This window comes from Xiphias gladius, chromosome 6 (assembly GCF_016859285.1).
Source record: "Xiphias gladius isolate SHS-SW01 ecotype Sanya breed wild chromosome 6, ASM1685928v1, whole genome shotgun sequence".
Lineage (NCBI taxonomy): Eukaryota > Metazoa > Chordata > Actinopteri > Istiophoriformes > Xiphiidae > Xiphias > Xiphias gladius.
The window spans coordinates 9,064,823-9,090,719 of NC_053405.1; the positions used below are offsets into that span (position 1 = coordinate 9,064,823).

General features: G+C 39.1%; 1 protein-coding gene across 7 annotated transcripts; it reads left to right on the plus strand.

Moving 5' to 3' along the window:
- The first annotated feature begins 704 nt into the window (after nucleotides 1-704).
- On the plus strand, nucleotides 705-24,574 carry swt1 (SWT1 RNA endoribonuclease homolog). Of its 7 annotated transcripts, none has more exons than XM_040128960.1 (17): nucleotides 705-723; nucleotides 1,831-1,903; nucleotides 2,822-2,880; nucleotides 3,024-4,119; nucleotides 4,353-4,482; nucleotides 4,800-4,901; nucleotides 5,610-5,801; nucleotides 6,858-6,951; nucleotides 7,376-7,605; nucleotides 7,940-8,085; nucleotides 8,628-8,766; nucleotides 10,809-10,948; nucleotides 11,374-11,516; nucleotides 11,826-11,972; nucleotides 15,110-15,176; nucleotides 15,323-15,390; nucleotides 22,981-24,574. In XM_040128960.1, exons 2-17 carry the CDS (start codon nucleotides 1,835-1,837, stop codon nucleotides 23,084-23,086), a joined length of 2,928 nt encoding a protein of 975 aa, XP_039984894.1. In that variant the 5' UTR covers nucleotides 705-723; nucleotides 1,831-1,834; the 3' UTR covers nucleotides 23,087-24,574. The 7 variants fall into 7 exon arrangements, with proteins under 7 accessions (XP_039984894.1, XP_039984888.1, XP_039984891.1 ...); XM_040128954.1 differs by lacking the exon at nucleotides 705-723 and adding an exon at nucleotides 911-1,120 and having other exon boundaries at nucleotides 1,778-1,903; XM_040128957.1 differs by lacking the exon at nucleotides 705-723 and adding an exon at nucleotides 911-1,120.
- The last annotated feature ends 1,323 nt before the right edge of the window (nucleotides 24,575-25,897 follow it).

Below are 25,897 nucleotides of genomic sequence, written 5' to 3' on the forward strand. Positions count from 1 at the left end.
AATGTAGTTAGTCACTTTCCACCACTGCTTAGCACAGTGAGTGTGTGTCAAGAGCGATAAAGGGAACCGTGGAACAGTAAATGGAGCGACAGTGTCGCTGTGTGGCATATAACCGCAATTGCCGTTTCAGTATTGATTTCATGAAGGACTATACTGTACAAATTAGTGGTTTCAGATGGATTACTGAAATATGGCGCTTTGCAATGTTTCTTCCAAAATCTCATGCTCACTAAATCCACAATGATGCGTGTGATCTAGTCACTTCACGCCAGTCTCCTCAGGTTGACCAAAAGTCCTAAACTTCATGTGGTGTTGGTGTGCTAATGGAATTGCCACCAACAAACTTTTCATAAACTTAAACCGTAGTTGTAAAATGTAATATGCTGTTTATAACTACATTTGGTCCAGATGTCCTACAGCCATCTGCAGAGGGCTCCATAATGAATTAAAGAGCAAAAAAGACCAGAAAAGTGTCATTTTGGAGGGGGATTTTCCACCACCTGGAACCCCAAAAGTTGTTCTTATTAATTTCTTACAACTGTTCTCTTTTAGTAACAGATAACAGTTTATAACAGTTCATGAACCCTTTGGAAATAGTCCCTTATGAGAAACCCGTCAGGGTTTTCTTTGCCCTGAGTTCAGGCTCGCGGCAGGTAGAATTTGCTGTGAACGAAAAACCACTGACTCGACAATCGTATGGCTTTAAGATACGTCGCAACCTTGGTGAGGACTCGGTTGCTTGAAAAAATTAGCAGATGCAGAGGTAGGGAACTGATTCTTAGTCTATGTTTGTGCAAAGAGGTCGAGATAACCCACGAATGTCGATACTCACTCCCACCTACTGACCTCGTGTTGCCCTCACCCCCATTAGGAAGGAGTGCCTTTTGCCTGTCCCCTGAGAAGACTTTTAGATTTGTGCATGCTGTGTGTATCTTCTCCGACAGAGCAAAGGGGATTTTCTAGGGTGTTTACTTGTCACGAGAACAATATCCAAGCGCGCACATCTCCGCTTGTAGCCCAGCGTGCGGCGGTAACGTAGCAGCTAGAAGAAAAGCTAGGCGTAGAAGAAGAAGAAAAGGCGGAAGAGCAGCGGATGTTTTGGTAAACAGTTGGCATTAGAGTGAGTTTTTGCTGGGAATTGCGCATATAATCCTATTATCCCTGCTTTATTTCACCGAATTAATGTACAAGAAGGTGTCAGACATTAAAGAAGACATTTAGCTTGTACCGTTGCGGTTTTGCTATTACTTTTCGTCAGGTAGCTTAAATGAGCTAACGGTTAACATTTAATTGTAGCCGTTGGTTGTGTGTTGTGTGTTTCATTTAACAATCAGCTTAACTCTTTATGTTCTATAGTATTACTTCAGAAACGAGTTTAATATGAATTTTGCTAGGGAAAAATTTCAGATATAGTTATGTTTGTGCCATAGGACAGTTTACCCTGTGTTAGCCCCAGTTTGTTCCTAGTGTAAGCTAACCACTGGTTTAAACTTGAATTATTATATCAAGCTATCTACAACATTAAAGGCACAAACACACATAAAAATGTAGTCAGCCTTATAGCGAGGGCATTTAATCATTTATATATTTATATCATTTAATATGAAGTGATATTTTTATCTTCATATATCCATATGTGTTTAGTTAGTTTCCTTATTAAGAGAAGTGTAATTCTGTATTAGTTAGACTTGCCTAGCACACTTTACTGTTAGATACTTATGTCAAGAGCCAAAGAAGGTGGTGTCTTACTGAAGCTCAATGTGGATTGTTCTGTAAGGACTTTGCATGGTCACTGAAAACCATGTCTGCTCTTCGAAATGACCTTCATAGGAAAATGTCCAAAAAGTCAAAAAAGAGAAGGCGCAAGAAGTTGTCTTCATCCTCCAGTGAAGAAGATGAGAAGGTAAGGAGATGTCTACTATTGTTGATAGGGGTGGTCCATGTAATGTAAACTTTTGTCATGATATCAATATACAGTACTGTGCACATGTTATGTGCACTAAAACTAATGTGATAATGCTTTCAGAATTAATGGCATAAATAGCTTTTATTTTATCAGTTAACTTCATATGACGTGCATAAACAGAAAAAGCTAAAATCATATCAGTATTTGGCGTGACTAAAGTTAGCCTTTAACACAACACCAATTCTCCTAGGTAGACTTGCGCACAAGGTACGTCTAGCAGAAAGATGGTTTATTCAACCAAATACTAGTCAGCCTCTCTTTTGGAGAAGAAAAAATGGATACAGAAAAGTGGGAAGGGGATCTAGTACACATGCAATTTAAATTCGCAGATTTACTCTTTCTCTCAGTCTCTCAACATTGCTGCCAGCTATGAAAATGAGGTTGATGATGATAAACTGTGGAACAGTGTGGAGGCCAGTTAAACATCTCCATGTCTTTACAGAGGAGATTTAAAGCTTCTTTCCCCCTGCTGGCTTCACATATTCCTCTTATCTCTTATGTTTTTCATGCTCTCTTTCTTTTTCTGTCATCCTGACCATAACATCCCCCACTCTCTGTCACTCCACTTCAGCCCCCTCTGTAACACACACATTACATTGGTGTACACATACACATTTCCATCCTGAGTCGGTTTCATGGGACATTTAGTATATTGTGATATAAATTGGGAAATGAAAAACCAGACAGGAATCTCTGTTTTCGGCCAGTGGATCAAATTAAATACCTGACAAATCAAACCACGTAAATAACATTTCGCAGAAATCATATAAACATTGTTGCTGTAATCAAGAGTGTCTTCTATACTCACAAAAAGCTGTTTACATGTGATTTTATGTTTATTTTTCTAATTTTTAGGCATCCAAAGAACAAGATGTCACCAAAAGTTTCAAAAGTGTCAAGAGGAGGCGAGAGAGGTTAGACCCAGTAAACATGACCTTCAACAACAAATTAATGACCGTAACAATAAACAAGATACTTAGTAGTTGAGCATTATTTATTTCCATTTATTTGTTGTATGTCACTGACTGTGATATCGCCTGTCTTCTTTTACATGTAGTTGTGCAGCGAAACAGGAAAATTCTGTTTCTTCTTCTATTAAAGAAGATTCCCAAAGCACCCGCCAGATCAAAAAGCCTGTCTACAGACTAGCAAAAACACAAGCAGCAGACCAGAAACCTGTTAATAAGGCAGAAGAATGTACAAAAACAAAAAGTGTCTCTTTGCTGTTCCATGGGGGAAATTGCTCTCGTAAAGAAAAGCATTTTATTTCAGGGAAACATAATACTGTCAGTGGGAGTAAGACTATGGAAAAGGGACCCTCAAAAGCTTTGAACACCGACACTCCAGGTACAGTTCCTCAGAAAACAGAGAGGATCTCTAAAGGTAGCATAGATGAAAAGTCTTCCCAGCGGAGCCAATCAAAATTAACCAAGCTAATGAGTCCCAGTTTGGTTTTTGCTGAGCAGAAAGAACAGAGGCAGAATGTAAAGAAGAAGAAGAAGTGCAGAGCTGAGGAACCACGAAGGACTGGAAATGACAGCAGCACTAAAAAGATCAGGAAACCAAGCAAGACTTCCTCCGCTTCCAAAGATTCTTCAAGGCAGAAGAGAAGGGAGGTGGTCAAACAGATGTGCCAAAGGGATCAAGAAAAGGACTTTAAGGCCAAAAGGAGACTGTATACAGAAGCAAAATCTCCCTCTGCCTCTACCAGAACTCTGTCCTTCACTTCAGCCAAGCACACTACCTCAGAGAGTGACTCAAAGGTGTTGAAGAATGTCACTTCATTCCCGAGGAGTGTCACATCAGTGACACATAAGACAGCTAGTTCATCATCTTCTCAACAAAAAATAGGTTCTGTCACACCATCTCTACCTCCCAAATTTAAGATACCAAAAAAGGTTCAACCAAGGCCAGTAGATAGCACTGGTAATGACAACGATGCTGTTTCTGCAAACAGAAACTGCAAACATGAGACTGAGCTTTCAGACTCTGGGGACTCAGTAAGAAACTTCAAGTCGGAGATGGTCCAACATCATCACAACTATTTGGATGAAACTCTCAGTTTTTCATCTGAAGGACAAGATAAGAGGTCATCCTTGTCTGACCAACTCCCAGCTGTGTGCGATGCTGCCACTGAGCTGCGGTGTGACCAGGTAATGAAAAACATCACTCATTTAATCTGAAAACTTCAGTGTTTATTTTTACATTTGATGCTTTTCTTTACACCTTTTTCATGACAGAAATTATAGTTTTTATAAACCAAAAAAAAAGCACCTTATTAGCCAGTACATTAAAATTGCTTCAGGATGTTGTTTTTGTAATGGTTCAAAATGGCAGAGAAGATGTTTTTTTTTATTTTGTCTGTCATAAATGTGTTGTTCTGTAGATGCAAGTAGTTGAAGAGCTTCACCTTGCCCGCACTGAGAAGAAATTGGAGGTGAATGTAATGCAGAGCTATGGTGAACTGACCTGTATGGACATAGACCCCCCAGAAGAGGGAGCTACAGATGCATACTGTAAGTTTGTATCTCCCATTGCAGTTTGTGTGTGTGTGTGTGTGTGTGTGTGTGTGTGTGTGTGTGTGTGTGTGTGTGTGTGTGTGTGTGTGTGCGTGTGTGTGTGTGTGTGTGTGTGTGTGTGTGTGTGTATAATGAACGTCATCACAAAATTAAATTTATAATAATTAATTTTTTTAAAAGTCTGACCTATAACCTAACAGGCACAACACTTCTGCCAAAATTGTGCTGTTGACAATTTATTTTATTCAGTTGTTGGCTTTTGGTATTCAACAACTGATAAAAGAATAAACATGAACTTTTGTGTCTTATTACAGGCAAACAACCCCCTCAGCAAAACCTAATCCTCGTTCTGGACACCAACATTCTCCTCAGTCACCTGGATTACGTGAAAAAGATCGGGTCTCATGGCCTTCAAGGTGTTTAAAGTTATTTTAATAATTAATGTTTCTTGAATGATTTATGACTATTTAATATGGTGTATAATGAAACTTCTTGCCGTTATAAAAGGTATCCAGTTAGTTTCCACTCCCATGTTTGATGAGATGTAAGCTAAATGCTTAATGTTTTTCCTCGGCAGTGGCCAAACTATTATTACACATCATCAAGAGATATCTTCACCCTTTTAATCACAGAATATGTTATGCAATACATTTCAGGGGTCAAAATGCAGTACATTTTACCTGCCCTCAGCCCTCTGTTCAATTTCAACAAAGAATTTATTGTATTTGCCCCTATTCCACGCCCTTTTTATCCCTGCCATTTTTATTTATGGTGTAACATTTTAGGGCTGTGAGGAGAACAGGAACAAACAACTAAGTCCTGATACAATGACCATAGCAGACTTGAGGAACAGGATGGTATTCTAAGTTTTCAGACTGGAGACCATTTTAACAAGCCTCCGCTCATAAAGAAAGTATTTTAATAATAGATATCAATAATAATAGTAGAATCAATAATGTTGAAAAGGACATTACAATTTAAAAAAACATTGTCCCAAGGAAGCATAAAATCCCATTTCTACATTCTTGAATATATATTCTTAACTGGAATAAACTGTCCTTTTAGTGTTTTATGAAATATGGAATCATCACTACTTGCTCTCTCCCCATTTCATGTTTTCTTAGCCCTGGGCTTCCCTGTTGTCCTGATCCCCTGGGTGGTTCTTCAGGAGCTGGATTCCCTAAAAAGGGGGAAAGGCCTGTCAGGTTCCGTGGCACACCTGGCCACTCCCGCCATCACGTACATTTACAACTCTTTGAAGAGCCGGGAACCGCACCTCTGGGGGCAGTCAATGCAGCAGGCCGCCGAGAGCAGCAGTGAGTTCTGATTTAAGAAAATATCAGAATTTTCAGTGCGCTAGAAGTAGTACAAATTTATTACAGCCAAAGATGGAACCTAAAAGTTAGGGGTTAACACTGTCCATGAGCTCATATTAGATTTCTACTGGGCACTGTGGGGTAGTGTCTTAGACAAAAACATGATGGCTGTTCAGGCTAACATAAATATCACTCTTGGTTACAAAAGAGCACATATAAACATTACAATAAGTGCAGACAAAACAATAAGCTGTTAATGGGAAGGTTTTTACTTTATGCTTATTTATGGGTGAAAACACAATAATAGAATAATCTACCTTTCATATCCACACTTCAGTGGAAGTTTTGGCTGTAAAATTATTTGTGAGTTCTGTTAGAGCCTGGTATTTACTTTTAAAATTATATTAAGATGTGTTTGCATGGTTTATTTATTTGCAATTAAAGTTGGTATTTTGGTAGTCTATTTCTGACCATGACTTCTCTCTAAATTAAAGTGTAGTGTTCGAGGTGTGGGAAGTATCGGCCATGAGGTCCTTCCTTTAATTAGTAAGCGCTTAACTGTTCACTGCATAGACACTAGGTGGCACTAGCACTAAGCTGGTCCTCCAGAATTCATTGTCATAGCATGCATTGTGTGCATCTCAAGGGCAGGTTGCACCCAAGCATAAGGTAACCCACTTTTTAGCTGTGTGTATTATTTGTCAAGCATTAATTTTTCAACATTGGTTGTATGATCTCTTCAATAAGGAGTGTGATAAAGGAGATTTAATAGAGCTATTGTTTCCTCTTTCTAAGTATTTAGGAGCATACAGGCATTTAGTGTATCTCTTGAATTAGACCTGTAATCTCTATCTTCTGTTCTTCCTCTTTGAATCTTCATCCTTGACTGTAAAAGTAAAAAGACACGCTGTGCTCTGTTGTACAGTGTGCTTATCATGTGCTTTGAGTGTCGCGAATAAACATATCTCTTTGGCCATATATGGTCTATCATGTTCTTCCTCTGTTACACTTGTCTTCCTGTTACTTCCTCTTTCTTACTGTACCTCCTTGGCCCAGATGGTCTGAATGCTGAGAATAATGATGACAGAGTGCTGCAGTGCTGCCTGCAATACCAGAATCTGTACCAAGGGTGTGCTCTGATCCTCTGCACGTGAGTACCCCCTCCCCCTTAGGTATACTGCTGCTGCTGCAGAGTGTGTCCTCTGCAAATAATGCATACGCATGTGACTGTGAGTGGGTCCAACCAGATAGTTCCAGTTGCGATGAGACAGAGTAATTGGGAGAGAATAGATGTGCTGAACAAGGAATTCTGAGTTTAGTTCAGGAATTTTTTTCAGCTCAATAGGAGTGGCTGTTGTATTATTTCACATTCTTTTTCCTTTCGACCTATTTCTCTGGGTGCCCCTATTCCCAGACACTGTTATTGATCATTTTGCTGAATTAAAGGAGGTATTAGTGGACAGACAGTGGATTAGTGTTGCACGGCACAAAAAGATGTTATATGAGTTGTCTTAGTGTTGTGTGTTATCACCGCCAACTGATTAAAAAACATCCTCTCCCTCTTTCCTCTCTAGTAATGATAAGAACCTATGCAGTAAAGCCCTCCTGAGTGGGGTGAAGGCCTTCAGCAAGAATGATTTGGAGGCAGAGTTTGGGAGATCCAGACATGGCCTTCCCCCTCCGCAAAACATGTTGCCTCACACAAACCCTCAGATCTCATCACCAATGCTGAGCAGAAGTTGCACACCGACCCAGCCAAATAGTCAAAAGAGAACAAGCCTTTCTGTAGGACTCGTAAAGAAATGTGAGCCAGGGATTAATGTCTTCTTCATACAAAACAGGAAATTACTCGGCATTCTCCATTATAGTGCAGTAGTTAATAGCACATACCATCCGTTTGCCCTGTCCATCTACCCCTTCCTATTTTCCTGTTTTCTTTTCCTGCACTTTAAATCCATCTGTATTAAGTGTTACATTGAGGTGACAGCTTTAGCTACATTAAGCGAGTCAGTATCCATGAACAAAACATACAAAAACAACAACCCTCATGTAAAGGATAGCTGTTGTCCTGCATTGTGTATAATTTGTTTCTATACGTAAATAAAGTATATGGTGTGCATGTATGTAAATGATCACAGATAGCCAGCAGCTCGGCGAAGGAGAAGAGAAGACAAAGTGGGACCTGAGCAGATGTTTTTCTGAAATGGAAGATAACCTGCGGCAGGTGCTATCGGATGTGTTAGAGGTGGAGATGAAGGCAGCTTATGAAGACCTCTGGTTAGAGGTAAAATTTACGTTTTGGAGTTTCACATTCTTTTTGAGACTGCATTTTAATTAATGTCAGTAATTAAGAATCCTTTGGCAAGTGTGTTTACACATGCAAGAGATTTGACTCCGGTTTCTAGTGGCTTTCCATGTACTTACACAGAGTTTCAAGAAGAATGGTGAGGTAAATGCAAAAAGGGATGCAGCTAAACCAGGACAAAAAAAAAATATAGATGAGAAAAAAGAAACATATATATTTATATATAAAATCAACATCAAACTGTTTCTGTAAAATATAAACACAAATACAAATATTACAAGAGTGCAAAAGTGCTAGAATCAATATTGTATATGTAATGTCATTGGTTACTTTATATACATTCAGTAGGTGTATATAATTACACAGTATATACAGCCTACTGAGATTTACATTGGACAATCACTAATGATATGTAGATGTTATTGCATAATATGTATATTGAACTGTAATATAAATAATGATTTAAATAATAATTTCAGGCCATTGTTTCACTGTGTTTTTTTTATTTTTTATGTTAACAGATAATTTATCTAAAACCCCCCTGGACTCTTCAAGATGTCCTGCAGTGTTTGAAAAAGCACTGGATTGCGGTCTTTGGGCACATTGTCCCACGGAGGAAGCAGCAAATTGTTTTAAATCTCATTGAATACTTCAACTCAGGTATGTATATGTAAGAGGGGGGAGTTTTGTTATGTATTTCAGTGGTTTACATACACTAATAGGCACATATTTTCTATGTACAAAAGCTTATTAGGTTTGTGTAAGAAATGATGTTGCAACCATGAGTGATCCCCTAGCCGACTTCATATAAAAACAATGTCTAAATGTTTTATAAGAGCTAGAAAGAAACAGATAATACAGAAAATAGATAATAGAGGATCATCTGCTCAGATAGATGTCTCTAAATGTAGGTTACTGTAAACGGTCTTGTCTGTGGTGGCCATAGTTCAAACACCTAAGCACTCTGTGTAAAGTTGTAACTTAACTTGAGAAATGTAACCAACGTAACATAGAAACTAATGTAAAAAGTAGTATGTAACTCAGCAAAGTTGTTTGGCATATTCTCCAACCCTTTGATTTGGGAAAGCTCGATAACATCACATACTGTGGATGAAAACGTTTTGATGCCCGTTTTCTTGGAGCTGATTTGAATTTTTATTTGAAATCTGAACAACAGAGTTTGAAAAGACCTATAAGAGCATAAAAATTCACAAGTGTAAACATCCAAGCTGAGCTCCACTAGATGTCTAAACGCAAAGATATTCTTTGTTCCACTGTAATACTTTCCAGGCTATAAGCTGAGGGTTTGTGATAAAAATTATTTGTACAAAAGTACTAGTGTTAATAGGTTAAGAGTTATTAAATGTAAGAGTTGTTACATGAAAACCTCAGATATCCAAAATCACAGCTTGAGGAAATGTATTTATTCCCTATTGGACTGTGGTTGTGAGATACTGACTCATCCCCCAGAAAAAGCCGTACTCTACTGAGGCATGACGTTGTCTGCCCTACACTGCACTACAACCCTACAGAACTACATACAGAATCAGGTCATCTGCTAAAGCAGGACACTCAAATGTGTTTCAGAAAGATGCTGAGTCGCCCACTGCAGCACTACTTGCTCTAGATCTTATTGCTGGATCTAATTACATTATGCTTACAGTGCTGAGTGAGTGTGTTTCAGTCTCAGATCCAGTCTCCTAGGTCCACCTGTGTGGGTGTGACTGCTGCACCAGTGGCCCAATGCTTGTTAATCCATCCAAGAATGTTAATATTTAAAACAATGCAGTTTTGCCCTTGTCTTGTGTTACCTTGGTTCACGAGCAGGATTCTGGATTTCTTGGTACCACGCAGTCTGGCTCTGTGCCAGGACTCTGAGAGTAGGGTGAGGAGGAAGAGGAGGAGGAGGAAAGGAAGGAGGGATCAACTGTATTTGAGGCTAAGAGCAAATCTAGGAGTGGAAAAGTACTGCATGCGATTTTCTGGTCTCCTCTGAGCAGGCTGTGAGTGTGTGTGTAGTTGCTTGTAGCTATACTTGTGAGGACAGACTCTTCACAGGCCTCTTTAAAGTAACAAAGCCCATTTCTAGGGTATGAGTTAGAATTGGTAAGGTCAAGGTAAGGGTAAGATGTAAGGATAGGCATGAGTACATACAAGTATATAGCAAAAACATGAGTGTGTGTAGCTGGCTTGTTTTTGACCAATGTCCCACTGCCTAACTTTGTCTTCCATCTTAATATTCACAAGAGTTCGTCCCAGAAGGTTACAAAGACAAAACATCCTGTAATGAAAAAAGGGTTTGCGGTACATGTTGCACCTCTTCCCTTTGCCTCACTTTCATGTCTGCTGTTTATGTGTGTGCGTGTACACGCAGTCGCCAGTTTATTAGATACATAAAACTAATGCAGTTTGATACAAAATTCCTGCAGTAAATCTCACCTTCAAAAAGGTTATAATATTCAGTTTTTGTTTAGAGTATTGTCGTTAATTAAAACTAATTTTGGAGGTTGCAGTTTCTGGTGCTTTCAAAGTATATTGCATTATACCCTGTTTATATCAATGAGGGCATTCATTTTAGTTGGGTGTACCTTATAAACTGGCAACTGAGTGTATATACACCTTGATGTGCATATTTATGCATGTCCCCTCTCTGGTGAAGTCCTGTGATGGCAAATATATATCTATTGCATATATTCTTTCAGGTAAAACAATAGACTGTGGTACTACCTTAGCAGCTCTTCAAGAAGCTAAGGAGCTTGTGAAAGCATTTGGGAAAAGTTCAAGCCGTGTACCCAGTGCCATTTCGGTAATGGACAACATTTTCAGTAAGCTACAACCTCAGGTCAGTGTTGAACAAATTTGAAGTTTACATGTACTTCATGCAATCAGAGCTCAAATTTATTCTACTTCTGATCTGTTCAAAAAGTTAATTCCCTTTGTAGGACTGCACTGTCTGAATTGTGTTGTATATTGTGGTGGTTTGGAACCAAAGAAATACATAAACACGTTTGCATCCTTTTCCTGTCGTGTATATTGTGTCTTATACCCAGATAGCGCTTGGAGGAAGTATATTCTCTTTTAGCGTTGAAAGATCTGATAATGAGTACCAAAACAACAATTATGCAGTCAGCAGGATGTATTTTCTTACTAGACACGGCCTTTTATTTTACACTATTGGATTCTATTTAATATTTTTAGTAGTTTGAATAATAGCTCTATCTGTGTGTGTGTGTGTGTGTGTGTGTGTGTGTGTGTGTGTGTGTGTAGGGGGAATCTACTGCATGTGATGTTGTCATGAATGATGATGATGATGATGATGATGAAGACAAACAACCCGCATCTGCTCAGGTCTCTCATCAGGAAGTGTGGGCCCTGTTTGAGACCGTCTGGTTGAATGTGTGTCAGATAAGGTGAGTGTAACGGGGATTTTTGATTGATGCAATGCTGGGATTCCACTTATGATCATACTGAAGATAACAGGTTCGGATGATGTCTTTTGTACAGATTCTCTGCCGATATTTTCTTAGATTTGTTTAAAGAATTAGATCACTTTATTTATCTTTTATACCTTATCTCACCACGCTTTCAAAAGTTGTTGTTTGGTTTTATGCAATAATTTTGAAATTTAAAACACTTTGGAGGTTGTTTATTTTGATATGTATTTTGTTTTTTTTCCAATCCATTGAACTCTGAGGTCATTATTTTCTGTCATGTTTCAGCTTGGAAGTGTTCAAAGCGCTGGGCTTTGACCCTAACACCATGCAGAGTGTTCAGCCAGTAGGAGGTCCTCCGCCACCACAGGACGCCTTGGCTTGTTTGCACAAACTGTCCTCCATGGTCTCACAGCTGCTCCAAGCCTTCAGCAGGTATCTCAGCCCCCTCTTATCACTGCTGTCAGTCTGAACATACCACCAGACATTCTGCTCCTCTGCCTGTCTGCCACAATGCTCTCTGTGTCAGCTTTATACTGTATTCAGTCTATAAAATTTGATCAATGGAGTTTAAACTTATAAGGGGTACTTTGTACTATTTCTCTCAGCAGCTACTGAACTCTAAAGGTCAGTGTTACATTTCATGCCAGTGGCACCTCTGAATGCTTCTCCTTCAACACCTTCCAAAACTATCCTGTCTATCTGCAGTTATAGAGACAGAAATCTCCACTTTTCCATTTACACTAAACCTTCTGACAACCATCTTCACGCCTTAATACTAGGTGTGTCTGACCTTTGTCTCACTTTTGTCCCTCTAAGAAGCCCCTTTTAAACTGTCCTTGATCTGTCCTTAACCAGCCTTCTCCTTCTTTTGTCCTTCTGGTGTCCTGTGTGTGTGCGTGTGCGCGTGTGTGTGTGTGTGTGTTGTGTGTTGTGTGTTGTGTGTTGTGTTGTATGACCTCATAGCTCTAAGGCCCAAGTTGGCAAGTAGTATTGGTCTGGTTGTAAAAAATCTGCTTGCTCTTGTAGCTTTGCCTTATCACCGTTCCTATGAAACAACAGGCAGGTCTACACCGTAGCACTGTTTGGCTTCTCACTGTTCCTTCGAGAGGGAAAATGCTAACAGTTATCTGTGGGATGTCTCCACCCTCATGTAAATCTAAAAATATTTGAACATTTCTACATTTCACACAGGACTTAGAGGTTCAATAATCTATCAGTCACACTGGGGCGAGATGTTGAGTTGATCTTTGGTTGAATATAATGAAGAATTCATAAAAACACTGTAAGATGACATATCAGTGGAGCTCTTTTTGGATTATGTGTTCTGTGAACCTCTACTTTTATTATGTCAACATTCCTGCTCAATTTGTTCTTGCTGCCCCAAAGCACAAATTTGACTTGCAGCACAGGTTCACAGTCATGTCCTTCTTTAACTGCCTTCACGTTCACTCGGTGTCAGCTCGCATGGCTGCCACGGCAGGTGTGGGAAAACATTCAACAGAAGACATTTTTGACATGTCAAAGTAGGAAAAGCACAGGTGTAAATAATAAAAATTAATGATGGCTAAATTCCATTTAACTGCTTCAGTTTCAGCCTTCTGGTGTGCATGCTGGCTCCCAATCACAGAGTAATGGCTTACCGGGACACTTGAAAAATATGGAGCCCTTGTTAAGGTTATTAGTAGCACCTTTGCTTTTCCTACTATTACCATTCATCAAGTCTGCTTTTAAAAAGGCCCAGCTCTTTCAGCTGAATTTAAAAAATTTAGAAAAGATTGGTTATACTTTTACTTTCATATCTGTTCATTTGGCTATTTGAGTATTCACAGTATTTTATATTTATTTATTTTTTGTTTTTTCTCTCTTATGATGTCCCTCTTCCACTGTTGCACAACCCCCACCCTTCCTTCTACCACACAATCATAAGCTCCAGTCACAGTTAGTATATTATCCGTTCCCTGTACGGGCTTCGCTGTGACATTGTGGGTCTCTCTAAGGGCAGGTACCAGTAAAACTCCTGCCATCCAAAGTGTCTGCTGATATCCCACTGTTTCATCCAGGTGTAACTCTAAAGTCCTGCTCTCATCATAGGTCTGCATAACCATTGGTGTAGGCAACCGTCATTGCCTCCACCTCTTCCTGTTGTAATTGATCATAATACTTGTGATGGTGTGTTTCTGGGCTTGCTTTATTTCCTGTATGATGTTTCCGTTTTGCTTTGTTCTGTAATCTTTGCTGTGCTCCTCTCTGAATTTATAACGTGTTACTTCATACAGGAAACATCTTAGAGTGCAGAATCTGTACAACCAAATAGAAATACTTACAGGTACTTAGACAATAACTACATGCTTGTGTGTGTCCTTAACCAGCCTTCTCCTTCTTTTGTCCTGGTTGTGTGTGTGTGTGTGTGTGTGTGTGTGTGTGTGTGTGTGTGTGTGTGTGTGTAATGGTTGCTCAATTCTGTGGGTCTGCTTTTGAGCGTTGTTGTTGAGGGTTTTAAATGCTTTATTGTAGGTTCATGTAGCAGATGTACAGTATGTCATGGATGGATTTCCTCTTTGTTTGGCTACAGGGAAATAAAAATTCTTTATAGGTTTTTTTTTTTGCGGTCCCAGAGAATAAATATTAGTTATAAATAATAGTCATTATGCTCATGTTGGCACACAATATAAATATGGCAAATGTATTATATACCTTTGCAGCTGTGAATGTTTTGGAATAAGCTTTTTGCTGCTGGGCTACCTTTGTCTCTCTCTGCAGGAATCTTGGTTCACTGTGTATACATCATGTGCGTATGTCTTTACACTTCTGGACTTATCCATGCACACCCATGTGTGTATCGGGCTGCTCAAGTACAGTTGCCTAGGAAACCGCCAGACTCATTTTCATGTGTTTTAGCGTAGCTATGACTCATTCCATACAGACTATCTCTCTCCGTCTCGCTCTCACTCATTTTGTGTCGACACTAGATATGGATAATTTAGGACTCTGCTCAAATGACCATTTTCTCCTTCTCATCTTTCACTCTTTTACTGTCATTACTTTCTCTCTTTTTGTATGTTACTGTATTTTTCTCTGAGGTTAGCCCTCTTTTACTCTATGTAGTTACTGGCAGTGATGTGTGTCTGTGTTTGTGTATGAATTGCTTTGTTGTTGAACAACAAAGCAAATTACGTACTGTAAATAAACCTGCCTTGCCTTGTGTGCTTTTTGGTTGGGTGCATGGTGATGGATGGACAGATAGTGAAAGCATTTAAGAGTTATTTACTCCTGTTGTTAAGTACTCCTGTTGTTTGAGATCTCAGTGTATTCAGATTTAATTTGTGTCAGAAGAATTAATATAACCTCTGAAAATAGATCTATAGATGCTTAATCATGGTCAAACAAAGTCCTATTTCACTGAAATAAATTTGCTCTTTAAATGTTACTTGTGAAAGATTCACTGAACACAACTTTTTGATAAATTGAGGTATATATTGACCCTATCCTTGCTGGGGAACTGCTTAATATGTCACAACTTTCTGTGAGGTCATTTCTAAAATTTTGTTTTTGTTTTTTTTGTCCTTTAGTGTCTTGTCCTCAGCCCCTAGTTTTGAAGACGTCCAGACACTGCTCAGCATCATCCACTCAAATAAGGTTGGCGCCATTTGACAGTTATTTGCATAGAGTTAGATGTCGTTTCAATCAAGGTCATGTGACCTTTTTCCCCTTTCAATAGTCGTCATTTTCAGCTAACCTTAACATGTTCATTTTTAGCTCAGCTAATGTGCGTTATGTTTCAGATTGTTAATGTGGATTCCAGATTGACAGCCATAGACCTACTTGATTGTTTCTCACAACAGGACTACAGGTAGGACACAAATCCATAGATACATGCACACATAATAATGATAACTGCATATATATGGTTGATATACATATGAACCGTATATATGTTTGGGACAAATCTAGGATAGGTTTTAGTCACTTTCTTCTGGAGGCTAAGTGCATCAAACGCTAGTGAAATACATCCAGCACCACCTAGACTTGACATATACCCACTGAGTTTGATGTATGCATTTAGCAACGTCTTTTCTTTGACCAGATATCACAACCAAACATCCTCAAGCTCTAAGAATTCTTGCGTTCTTTGTTTCAGCATGTACGGGCAGGTTGTTGTTTTTCCAGCATCACAGCCGTCACTCTATAATAATAGCCCTCCTCCAAGATATCCCCAGCAGAGCTCCTTCAATGTTTGTGGCCATGCCAACATTTCCGAACAATTCTGACACTGATTCTTAGGATATTTCTTTGAAAGTATGCTAAATAGGTCTGTGAACTCTGGTAATCTAATGGGCATACCACAGTAACCACCAGGCTGGCACATAATGGGACTGAAATGCTCACATGCAGGTACATGGATCACAAATATACCAGTTGTTCTTTTCAGCCGCTGAGGCGTAATCACGCACATTGCCCTGGAGGGTCAGGATTTACCTGTTCCATGGACAAGAATTAATGCTGGTTCTGCACTAACGTTTAAGTGGTAGAGTGAACGACACACGCATGATAAGTAACCAGATGACTTTATTTGAACAATGGAGATCAAACAGTGCTCCTAAATGGACTCCTATAAACTCTCGTAAAGTAAAGAAAGTGTTGACTTACCAAGCTGAGCCAGGATCACAGCCAAAGAGACTAAATGTCACTTCATCAGCCTATTGTCAATGTTGTCTATTTTAAATAGCTATAGCTACCTTAAACTGCTATATCTCATATATGTTAAAATGGTAAAATATAAGTATCTTATGGAAAGAGGTAGGTTTTGTAAGCAAGCTTAGGGAGAGAAGTGTCATTTCTCTCACTCACTCATGTAACACCTTCTCTGAAATGGTCTTTCCTGTGTTAAGACTAAATATTAAAACCTTTTAGTGCAGAGTTATCCAACTTATCCTGCGGATTTTTGGCTGCTTTTTGTGTCACTTTAAATATTACATGGTTAAACTTTTGCTTAAGCTGCAGCTAGTGTTTACTAGACTTGTCAGTTAAGATCTGTGTCACTGATACTGACTGACAGCATATGTTGTTTGCTAATACACCATATTTTGTTTATTGAGATTAAACTGATAATAAATCATTAAATTTGTAGTACTGAAACTATTATTTGAATATAGGTTACTCAATGGACAGTAAATAATCACTAATCATTTAAATAATCATTGAATCATTGATCAAGAAAAATCATAAAATATTGCAGATTCCATTTTCTCAAATGTCAGTTTTTTTTCTGTGTTTTATATCATTGTAAATGATCTTGTATAAAAATCAAATATCTTTGGGTTTTTGGACTCCTGGTTGGACGTCACTTGGAAATTGGGATTAGAGCTGGACCAATAAATGACTGAGACTGCAGTACACAGATGCCAAACTAGGTCTGAGATCATTTAGAAAACAGTGTCACAGATTGTTTACCAGAGAGCACAGACAAGTTGATTTTTCAACTGTAAAATTTCCTCTTAGTATACATCATGGTCACAATTTAAAAAAAGAAAGTCCAAGGGATTTTTATTAAGATTTCTTATGTTGTGTGCTTCTATTAAAAAACTTAAGATGGACTGATTTTTTGTTAACTGATAAACTGATAAACTCACAAATATCGATATCAGTCTCAGCCTCAAAAATCCAGTATTGGCCGGGCTATATTTGAAAGAATGATTAAGGCAATAAAAGAAAAACACAAAAACAACGCATTAATCGGTAACAACAATAATAGTAAGTTGCAGCTCTAACATTTTTATGCCTCCAGGCCAGCGATAGCTGTGGCCGGAGACATTACGTTTTCGGGTTGTCCGTCTGTCTCTCCGTCCAATTCTCATGAACACGATATCTCAGGACTGCTTGAGGGAATTTCTTCAGATTTGGCACAGACACTCACTTGGACTCAAGGAGCGACTGAGGGGAAAAGTTAAATTAAATTTTATATCCATAGTCTCTAACAATATGGCAACAGTATACATACATGGGGGTACAACAGAATCACTACGTCTGTCATTCCTGGTTCATCATGACGATCAAATTGCAGCTGCATTTATGAGTGCAGGTTAGAGACCAGCAACTGCCACGGAAACAAGCCACGGTTCTATGTATTCAACAGATTATTTGCTTCCTGGCCATTATGTGTCCCCTCTCAATGCTGCTGCCTGACTCTTAGAAGCTGTTTCTGATGATTTCATATCCCCAGCAAATAAAATATTCACTTTCACTATGAGTAGAATTGATTTTATAGCTCTTCTAGTCAATTATTGTTTTGTAGAGCACTTCAGATAAACAACTATGAATTAGTACTTTGGTTATATTGATAGTAATTATTATTTATCAAAGCCATCAATTAACAGAATTTTTTATTTAAAAAAGTAGGATCATGAGATAACTGGAAATATTATCAAGACTTAATTTAATTATCATTATGCAACACAAGATTGTATAACAAAATTGTAGATGTAGTCCCTCTGTTTTTCACAAATTTCCCTTTATTTCAGAAAATTACTTTCTTGCTCACAATAATGATGTGAGGCCAAATAAAACAAAAGGTTTATTTAGTATTGAAAACAACATCTGCCGTGCCGCTTCGCGGAAGAGCTTTGCGGACACTTAGCCGTCGCGTCATCCCGGCTTTTATTACAACAGGTCACCGCTGAAAGATGTATTAAAGCTGACTCTGTTGTGATTGTAAATTTTTTTTTTTTTGTTACATTCACTGTGAAGTGATCCAGGCCTTTACTTGGCGAGCGCATTATCCACGGTGTTAAATATTTGATTTCTGTGCTCAGTAGAGTGGCATGACATCATAAGTTATATAAAGCCTTTGGGAGGCCTTTCCCTGGATCCTGCACGGTCATTAACAGACCGCTCTCAGTACCAAAGCTGTTTGTTTTATACTAAACAACGAATCAAAAGTGACCACCGTAACCGTTTTCTATGAGCAATCCCTCATTTTAAAAATTTACTGGCATAAAATCACCAAAGAACAGGTGCTGTACACTTCAAAGTCCCACATTCCTAAACACAGTCTATTACTCTCTGTCCTTAGATACTTTTTTTCATTTAGCTGCACATTTCCTGCAGTCGTTAGCCGTTAACTTGCCACTGCATTTGGAAATATATTATACATACAGAGGCAGAGCTAAAATGTGTTCAGAGAAGATAGAGCTTATGGTACATCGATAAACATTTTGCAACACAATTTTTGTCTGAACAGACATGTATGCACTTGTGTGTATTACGTAAGCCCTTTTCTGAGAGCCATCTCTATTTTACTGTTTGTTTTTTTTTTTTTTTTTACTGAGTAAAAGATGTTTGTTTTCAGCGTCTGTGTTTCTCAGCTTAGTTTGCCTTCCGCTAGAATAGATTCAGGTCTAAGAAATATTTGAATATATGCAGCCTTGCATCTCTTTCTACCTGCTTGGGATTGGGATTTCTGTGCAGGTGTGATTCTCTAATTGTCTGTTTCCTGTTGTTGTTTGCAAACATCTGTTTCTGTGTTTGTATATATTGCATGAATGCGGAGTTATCTGTGGGAGCCTGATGGTTTTGCTGCACCTGGGTTCTTTTCATCTGTGGATAAGTCATCAGGGCCGAAGCCTCATGTCTTTTACGGCAATATATGTCAGCTGCTGCTTACCACAGCTGATGGGTGAGAGGAAACGCCTCCCTTTTCCAGGCACCTCTCTCTCACATTGTATGTATGTGAATGCAAGCTCATGTGTTAGCAGCAGTGTTTAACCTGCATATTTTTTCTTACGTAATTCATTGACTCAGACAAACAACCTTAAACATCGCCTCCTTATCCTTTGGGGTCCCCCCCTTACGGTATTATCTTATATCCTAATATTTACACAGTAGTTTTATATAACTCAGTCAAACAGAATGACCAGGGGGAAACACCGCTCTGCTATTTTATAAAACTAACCAGGCTGTAGGGAACAGAACATAGTTCAGGGGAAGAAAGCCTGAAGCCTTCAATTACTTAATTTTCTTTTATTCAAATGCTACACTGAAGAGAAACTGCTTTGTGTTTGATAAGACAGATCATTCACTCTCACTTGTTTCTCACCAAGTCCCTCCTTTTTTTTTTTTTTTAAATTGCCATGCAGCCGCTGTTCCTTAATATTACTGAAGTGTAATACTATTTCATCACTTTCTACTGAAATCTGACTGTAACAAAAGCCCTTGCATGTCTTTGTAAGTCAAACATTTATAAGCAAACCCAGTGGCCCCATGTTATCATTGACTGGCACTCCTTCACAAGCCTTTCCCCGAGGCCAAATCAGACTTCTAAGGTCAGTGTTGTGCTTTCAAGTGAACATGAAATGGAAAAAGTTACTTTTAAAGAGAGCTTAGTTTTATTTACACCTAATTATCAAGGTTTGCTGCAAGATTTCTACACAAAAGCTATCAGAGAATATTTTGTGTGCAGAGTGAAAGAAGGGAAAAGCTGTTAATGTTTGTGCGTGCTTAGAGGCAGGATTTCTAGATTTATTAAAATAGGGAAATATAAAAAGAAACTCTCAAAGTGCAAGAGTCCAACCAAAAATAAATAAAATAAAGAGTTGGTCACTATGGCGATGATTAATGTGTCCATAGTTGCCTCTTAGTTAGGGAGGAAAGTGAATCCAGTTGGAGGCTCTCTGTTAAACATGACAACATGATTTGCTGGTGGAGAACAGCAATCAGTTATGTCATCTCACCGCGTCATGCGGTTCTATGTTCAGTTCAGTGCAGATCGTTACTCTCTCCTGGGGATATCCATTAGCTACCTCTCAAACACATATAGGCTGTTATGTAAGACACGGAAGCCGTACAGCTCTCCCTCTTTATGTATACATTGTCGATCTGGGTCAGTGACTCTGTGCAGAATTCATGTGCGTCTCTGACTTTGAGTGGTTACTTTCAGCCATTCTTCATAGAGGAGTTCGATGCTCCATGTGAACAGTGTGTCACTAATGAGACCGTAGTTGTCAATGTAAACACAGTGACAGGAAGCCTTTCACACAGTCTATCTGTCCATGGAGCTCGTCGGAATCTAAAACCAGATCAGTTGTGACGGGCCGACACATCCTGGGAGTAAACAGTGGGTAACACAACCCGCTGTTTGCACAGGTTATGAAAACACACAGCTGCACACTTGGATAGACAAGGGGAAGAGGATGGATAGAAGTAGGGTGAAAACAGGGGGCGTCAACAGCCAGCAGATTCTGGTGGTTTTTTTTCCCTCCATCTCTCCTCCCTGCAGTTACGTAACGTTCCAATGGAAACAAAGCAGAGGAGGAAACAAAACAAGCAACAAGCTCCCTCAGTGTCTCCGCTGCTAAGCAGCCGCTGCCAGGACTTTCAGCAGCCAATTTGTGTGATGTGTCTGTGCTCACAGAGAAGACTTGTTGTGTGTTTCGCTTGTGCACTTGTAACTGCGTGGATGTGTACGGTGTTGTAACCAGAAAAATGTAATTCAGCTGGAGAGCACTGAGCGTAAATAGCTGACATTGAAACGCAGGGCTTCTGGAAGCTGCAGCTTACACAGAACCTCTTTTGTCTGTCATGGACATTCTGCGCGGAACATGGTCAGCACATAGAAAGTTCACTCATAAAGATGTCTGTATAGAGTCATTTAGGTTCACCCAGATAGCACAGTGTAAAGTTCTACAGCTCTCCCCTGGATTATGTAACATTTTTAAGTTTAAAACGTTTTGCTGCTCTTGAGAATGGATACATCTTTAAAAAAAATCAAAAAAACACTGAGCTAACCCAGGGAATAGAGACTCAATCATCAGGCTTTGACCTTTGCTAAAACCTCAAATAGGCCAGCAGAAATAACGAAACACGTACACGATATGAAACTACATCCCATGCATGACTGATATCTCTATACTGGAGAATGGCTGCTAAACAGATCATTCTTGTGGCAAAGCATAGATCACCATAGAAGAGCAAACACCAAATGGGCTGCCATTATCTGTATTACAACGAAGTGGTTGAAACCAGATCCTCCATCACACATTTGTTTTAAAGAAGTATGGGAATTTTATGAGATGGAGCAAATCACATATGCATCGTACTAAATTTGTTTTTGTTATATACATTTTTAATGTACTTAAAACTGGATAAACATCAAATTGGCTGAAATTTGGATAAAGGAAAACTGACACGTCAAAATGTGAAATTGCTTTAAAATGGTAATTCGTCGTATAAGATGCTAAAGTTTAATAAAATATAAGAGCAAACATGACAAGTCAGTCCTCAGTGGTGATAAAAAATATATAGTTTTCAGAACCAAAATCCACTATCCTAAGACACCATGACTGAAAACTGGGGGACAAAAATTTTATCTTGTTTAGCACAAAGACTTTAGTCAGGGTAAATTGTTCCTTTTAGCACAATGCTTAAACATACCTGGGGGATGGCATTGGTCAAACACACCCACCAGCCCAGTCCAGGAGGGCAGGATGTCACCTGGTAAAGGGACATCACATTCAGAGGGCACCTCACTGTTGGTGCGGGACGTGTGTCCTGTCCGGTTCGACAATTTCCAGTAACGTGCTCATTCATCAGGAACCCGAAGAAGCCATTTGGATAAACATCAGAATGTCGTCAGCTTCACAGCACAGAGTTCACTTGATAGTTAATCATTTAACTTTATGTTTACTCATCTGCCTGTCTTCTTTTCTAACCAGCCTTTGGGTCTCTTGTTTCTACAAACCAAAACAGCTGTGGAGCCTCGCTAAAGAATCAATATTTTGATATGATTTTCTTGATGAGCAGGTTGTGCCTCAGCTATTTAAAGTGAATAGTTTTACATTAGTGGGTCTAACTGAACCATACTGGCGAAAGGATGAAAACTTGTAGTATTAGTAACTTGTATTGTAGCATATGAAGTATTTGTCTACAATATTAAATATTCATGACTAAATAAGCAACAACAGTTCAAGTTTGGAGGAAAAAGTTTTCTTATTATTAAAAGTGTAACACTTGAAAACTCAGCTAGTCTGCTTAATCAGGGTTTGGGTGGGCAACATGTGCAAACAACCCGACAACTGTCACTGGAGTTGGGTTTAAATTTTTGCTCAATTCAGATGAAACTAAAGTATGTGACATCGCCTTTTTCCACCTGAGCCCCACCCACTTTAAATCGGCGAAATACAAAAGAGACAGAAACCTCTCATGAAGAAACGACCAAAACTGTTCCAACTCTGTCAGAAATGTTTGTGTTCATGACAAGGCCCTGTGGCCTATAGTAACAGGTTGATTGATAGAATCCTTTTTTTTTTTTTTTTTAGGGCCTTTTAAGGCTGTCCATTTGTCAAGCACGTTGTCCTGTCTTTGCTTCCGTCTTTATTTCTTTCTGTCTGCGGTTTTGAATCGAACAAGTGTAATAAATTAAAAAAATATATGACAACTGTCTTCCCAGGGAGAAGCTAAGAGTTGGAGGGGCCCAGTTAATGGAGCTAAAAGAGGCCCTGGATCGCTGTGTTGCGGCCACGGGTCAAAACATCACCTTCACCTCATCGCCCTGAGGGGACCAGTGTCAGGAAGTTTGCACATCGGACAAACAGATTCCTTGAACAAAGGGATATCCTTTCCTTCAGGTGAAAACTGTAAGTTAAAGGGATGTTTGCTTTTATTTTGCCTCCCGTGACTGTGCCTGTGTACATGTTTAATTCCCATGTATAAAAATGTTTCTTGTGACAGACAATATTGTTCTGTTTCCCTGAATGAATGGATGTCTATTGGTGGATCTCCATTATTGTAAAGGGTAAAACATTCGTTAAAAGGAGCTTGTATTTTCTGTATCAGGCTGTTTTTCAGTAGTTTTCCGATATTCGTTCAGCTATTTTACACTCCTTCTCATATCTCCTGGCAAATGATCACAATTGAGCAGGGATTTTTCATCTTTTTTTATATTTCAGGTGTTATTTATTTCAGCAAGTCTGTCAACATTTGTGCAGATAAAATATTGTATTATTTTGATTAAAACTGATTAGTTAAATTAAAGCACTGGTTTTCATTATCGTTATCTAAATTTTTATATTTGCTTTTTCATAGTTTGTTACATAGTGCATACAAAGAATTTGGGATATTTATTGTTTTTAGACCATTTGAATGTGTAATGATGCAACATTGTCTGAAATCCAAACTACCCCACTCCCAGCCCACTGTGACGACTGACAGATTTCTTTTTTTATGACTATACTTAACTACATTTTAATGTCTTTTTGCTATTTTTCAACCCAGACCCCATTAAATAGTTGTTTTCCCATTTCAACTTCACCAAAATAAATCTTCAGTTTAAAAAAGCTTAATGCAGCTTCTCACTGTGCTTAAAGGAATAGTTTGATTTAGTGGTAAATATGCTAATTCACTTTCTTACTCAGAGTTGGATGAGAGGAATGACACCTCTCTTATATCAGTCAGTTGACTATGAAGCTACAGCGAACGAGAAGATTAGCCGAGGAAGAAAGCTACATCTGCCTACCAGCTCACTAACTAACACGTTACATCTTTTTGTTTAATCCGTACGAAAACCAAAGGGATTTTTCCCTCGCGGTTTGTACTGAGAATGCTATGTGACCGAATCAGAGAGTAACCAATGGAGGGCTAAGGTCACAGACAGTGCACATAGCCCCCCCTCAAATCAAACTTGTCATGGTTTGACACCCTCGTATTATCATACTGACTATCCTCTGACCATTAGATTTCAAAATCATGATTTTTGAAAGCCAAAACATTTTCCATTTGAACTTCCCAAGTGTCCAAACGAGAAGCTGCCACACAATTGCTAATTTTTTGAACACTAAAGCTGTTGGTGAGGTTGTGCTTCGTTTAATCATAAATGATAGAAAACCCCCTTTTAAATTCAGCCTAGGTTGAAAACCAGTGAGCCCACATTTTCAGCTTTTTGCTCATTTTGTTGATTTTTACAAGTAGAAGTGTAAATTATTGGAGAACACAGAATATATTTCAAGTAAAACAGTTGCATGTTTTCAACAAGAAATTAAATGTTTTTGAAGTATGGTCTTGTTAGACTTCTTTTTCTTATCTGCATCAGTTGCTTCCATTGATCTTTTGAGTAGAAGTGATTTCAAAACTAATTTGGCCTCAGTCCCGGTGAATTACAGTGACTTGATCTCGTATAATTGGTTTCCTTGTGGTATTTCCTGCAGTTTTTAGGAGGCGCTCACCTTTGCAGTACTGTATGCAGGCTGTGATTAATACGACCTGAGCGTGAGTGCGTATGGCTGCATGTGTGCGTGTATGGTGACTAAGGGGATTTGAGAGCAGGTGACGCCGGCAGACAGGCTGAGATTACACCTGCTGCTGCCGCTGTGAGTCACTGCGTCAGACGTCACGCAGGATGAGGGGGGGGGGCAGTGATGATCTGGATTCACCGAGCTTCCTGTCTCGGTAATTCGTTGCAGAGTTGGACGTTACACAGACGCAGCTGTTATTGAACATTTTGTTCAGTTATAATGTTGGACTCGGACGTTGGGTTTTTGTTACAGATGTGTCCCGTCTCCTAAGTTTTTTACTGTCTTGTAAATATCCTCCTAACCATATATGAAGGTGTGCAGTGAATTTTCAGTGTCTTAAACCATTGACCCAAAGGGACCCTTTCTCTTCAGATTAATCCAGTAAATTGTGAAACAATATGTAAACAGGGAGATCCAAAATGGGTCAATACATATTTTTATGCATAATTTCTCTAATAATAGGTTACGTGCCTTTGCTTTTGTTCATTTGTTACAATTTCTTTGGTTCAGTGTCTGAACTCTAAATTGTATAAATCCAAAGTACAGAGAGGAAGCCAGGAACACACGTTAAGTAAATGTTCCCATTTCACAGAATAAGGGGAAAGAATGACTGGACGTCAGTCTACGTATGTGTGGCCAGGCTAAATGACAGACTCGGTGTTTAAGTATTTAGTCCCTTCTTCCTGTAGCACGTGGCCTGTATACTGACTTTTCTTGCTGCAACTGTCAGGTGTGTCAGTAGAGATTAGCAGAGGCAAACTTGTGAATGAGCGCAGGCTAGGGATTTAACCAACCCTGACCGGCAGTAAAGGATGTCTGAAGTCATGCAGATGCAGCCAGCTCAGCCGGTCTTCTTTCAACACTCACAGCCCAGAGTGACTGTCGTGGTCCCTTCCTGCTGAGGTCTGTTAGCCAGCTTAGTATAATCTCCTTTAAAAGACACTTAGAGGACCAGGAAAAAAAAAACCTGGCTTAGTGTGGCAGTCCCTGAGGAAAATGGCGGCAATGAAAGCTTAGACGGCAATGACCAGGACACCGTAATTACTTGACTCCAAGAGCAGGGTCAGGGGAAGACGA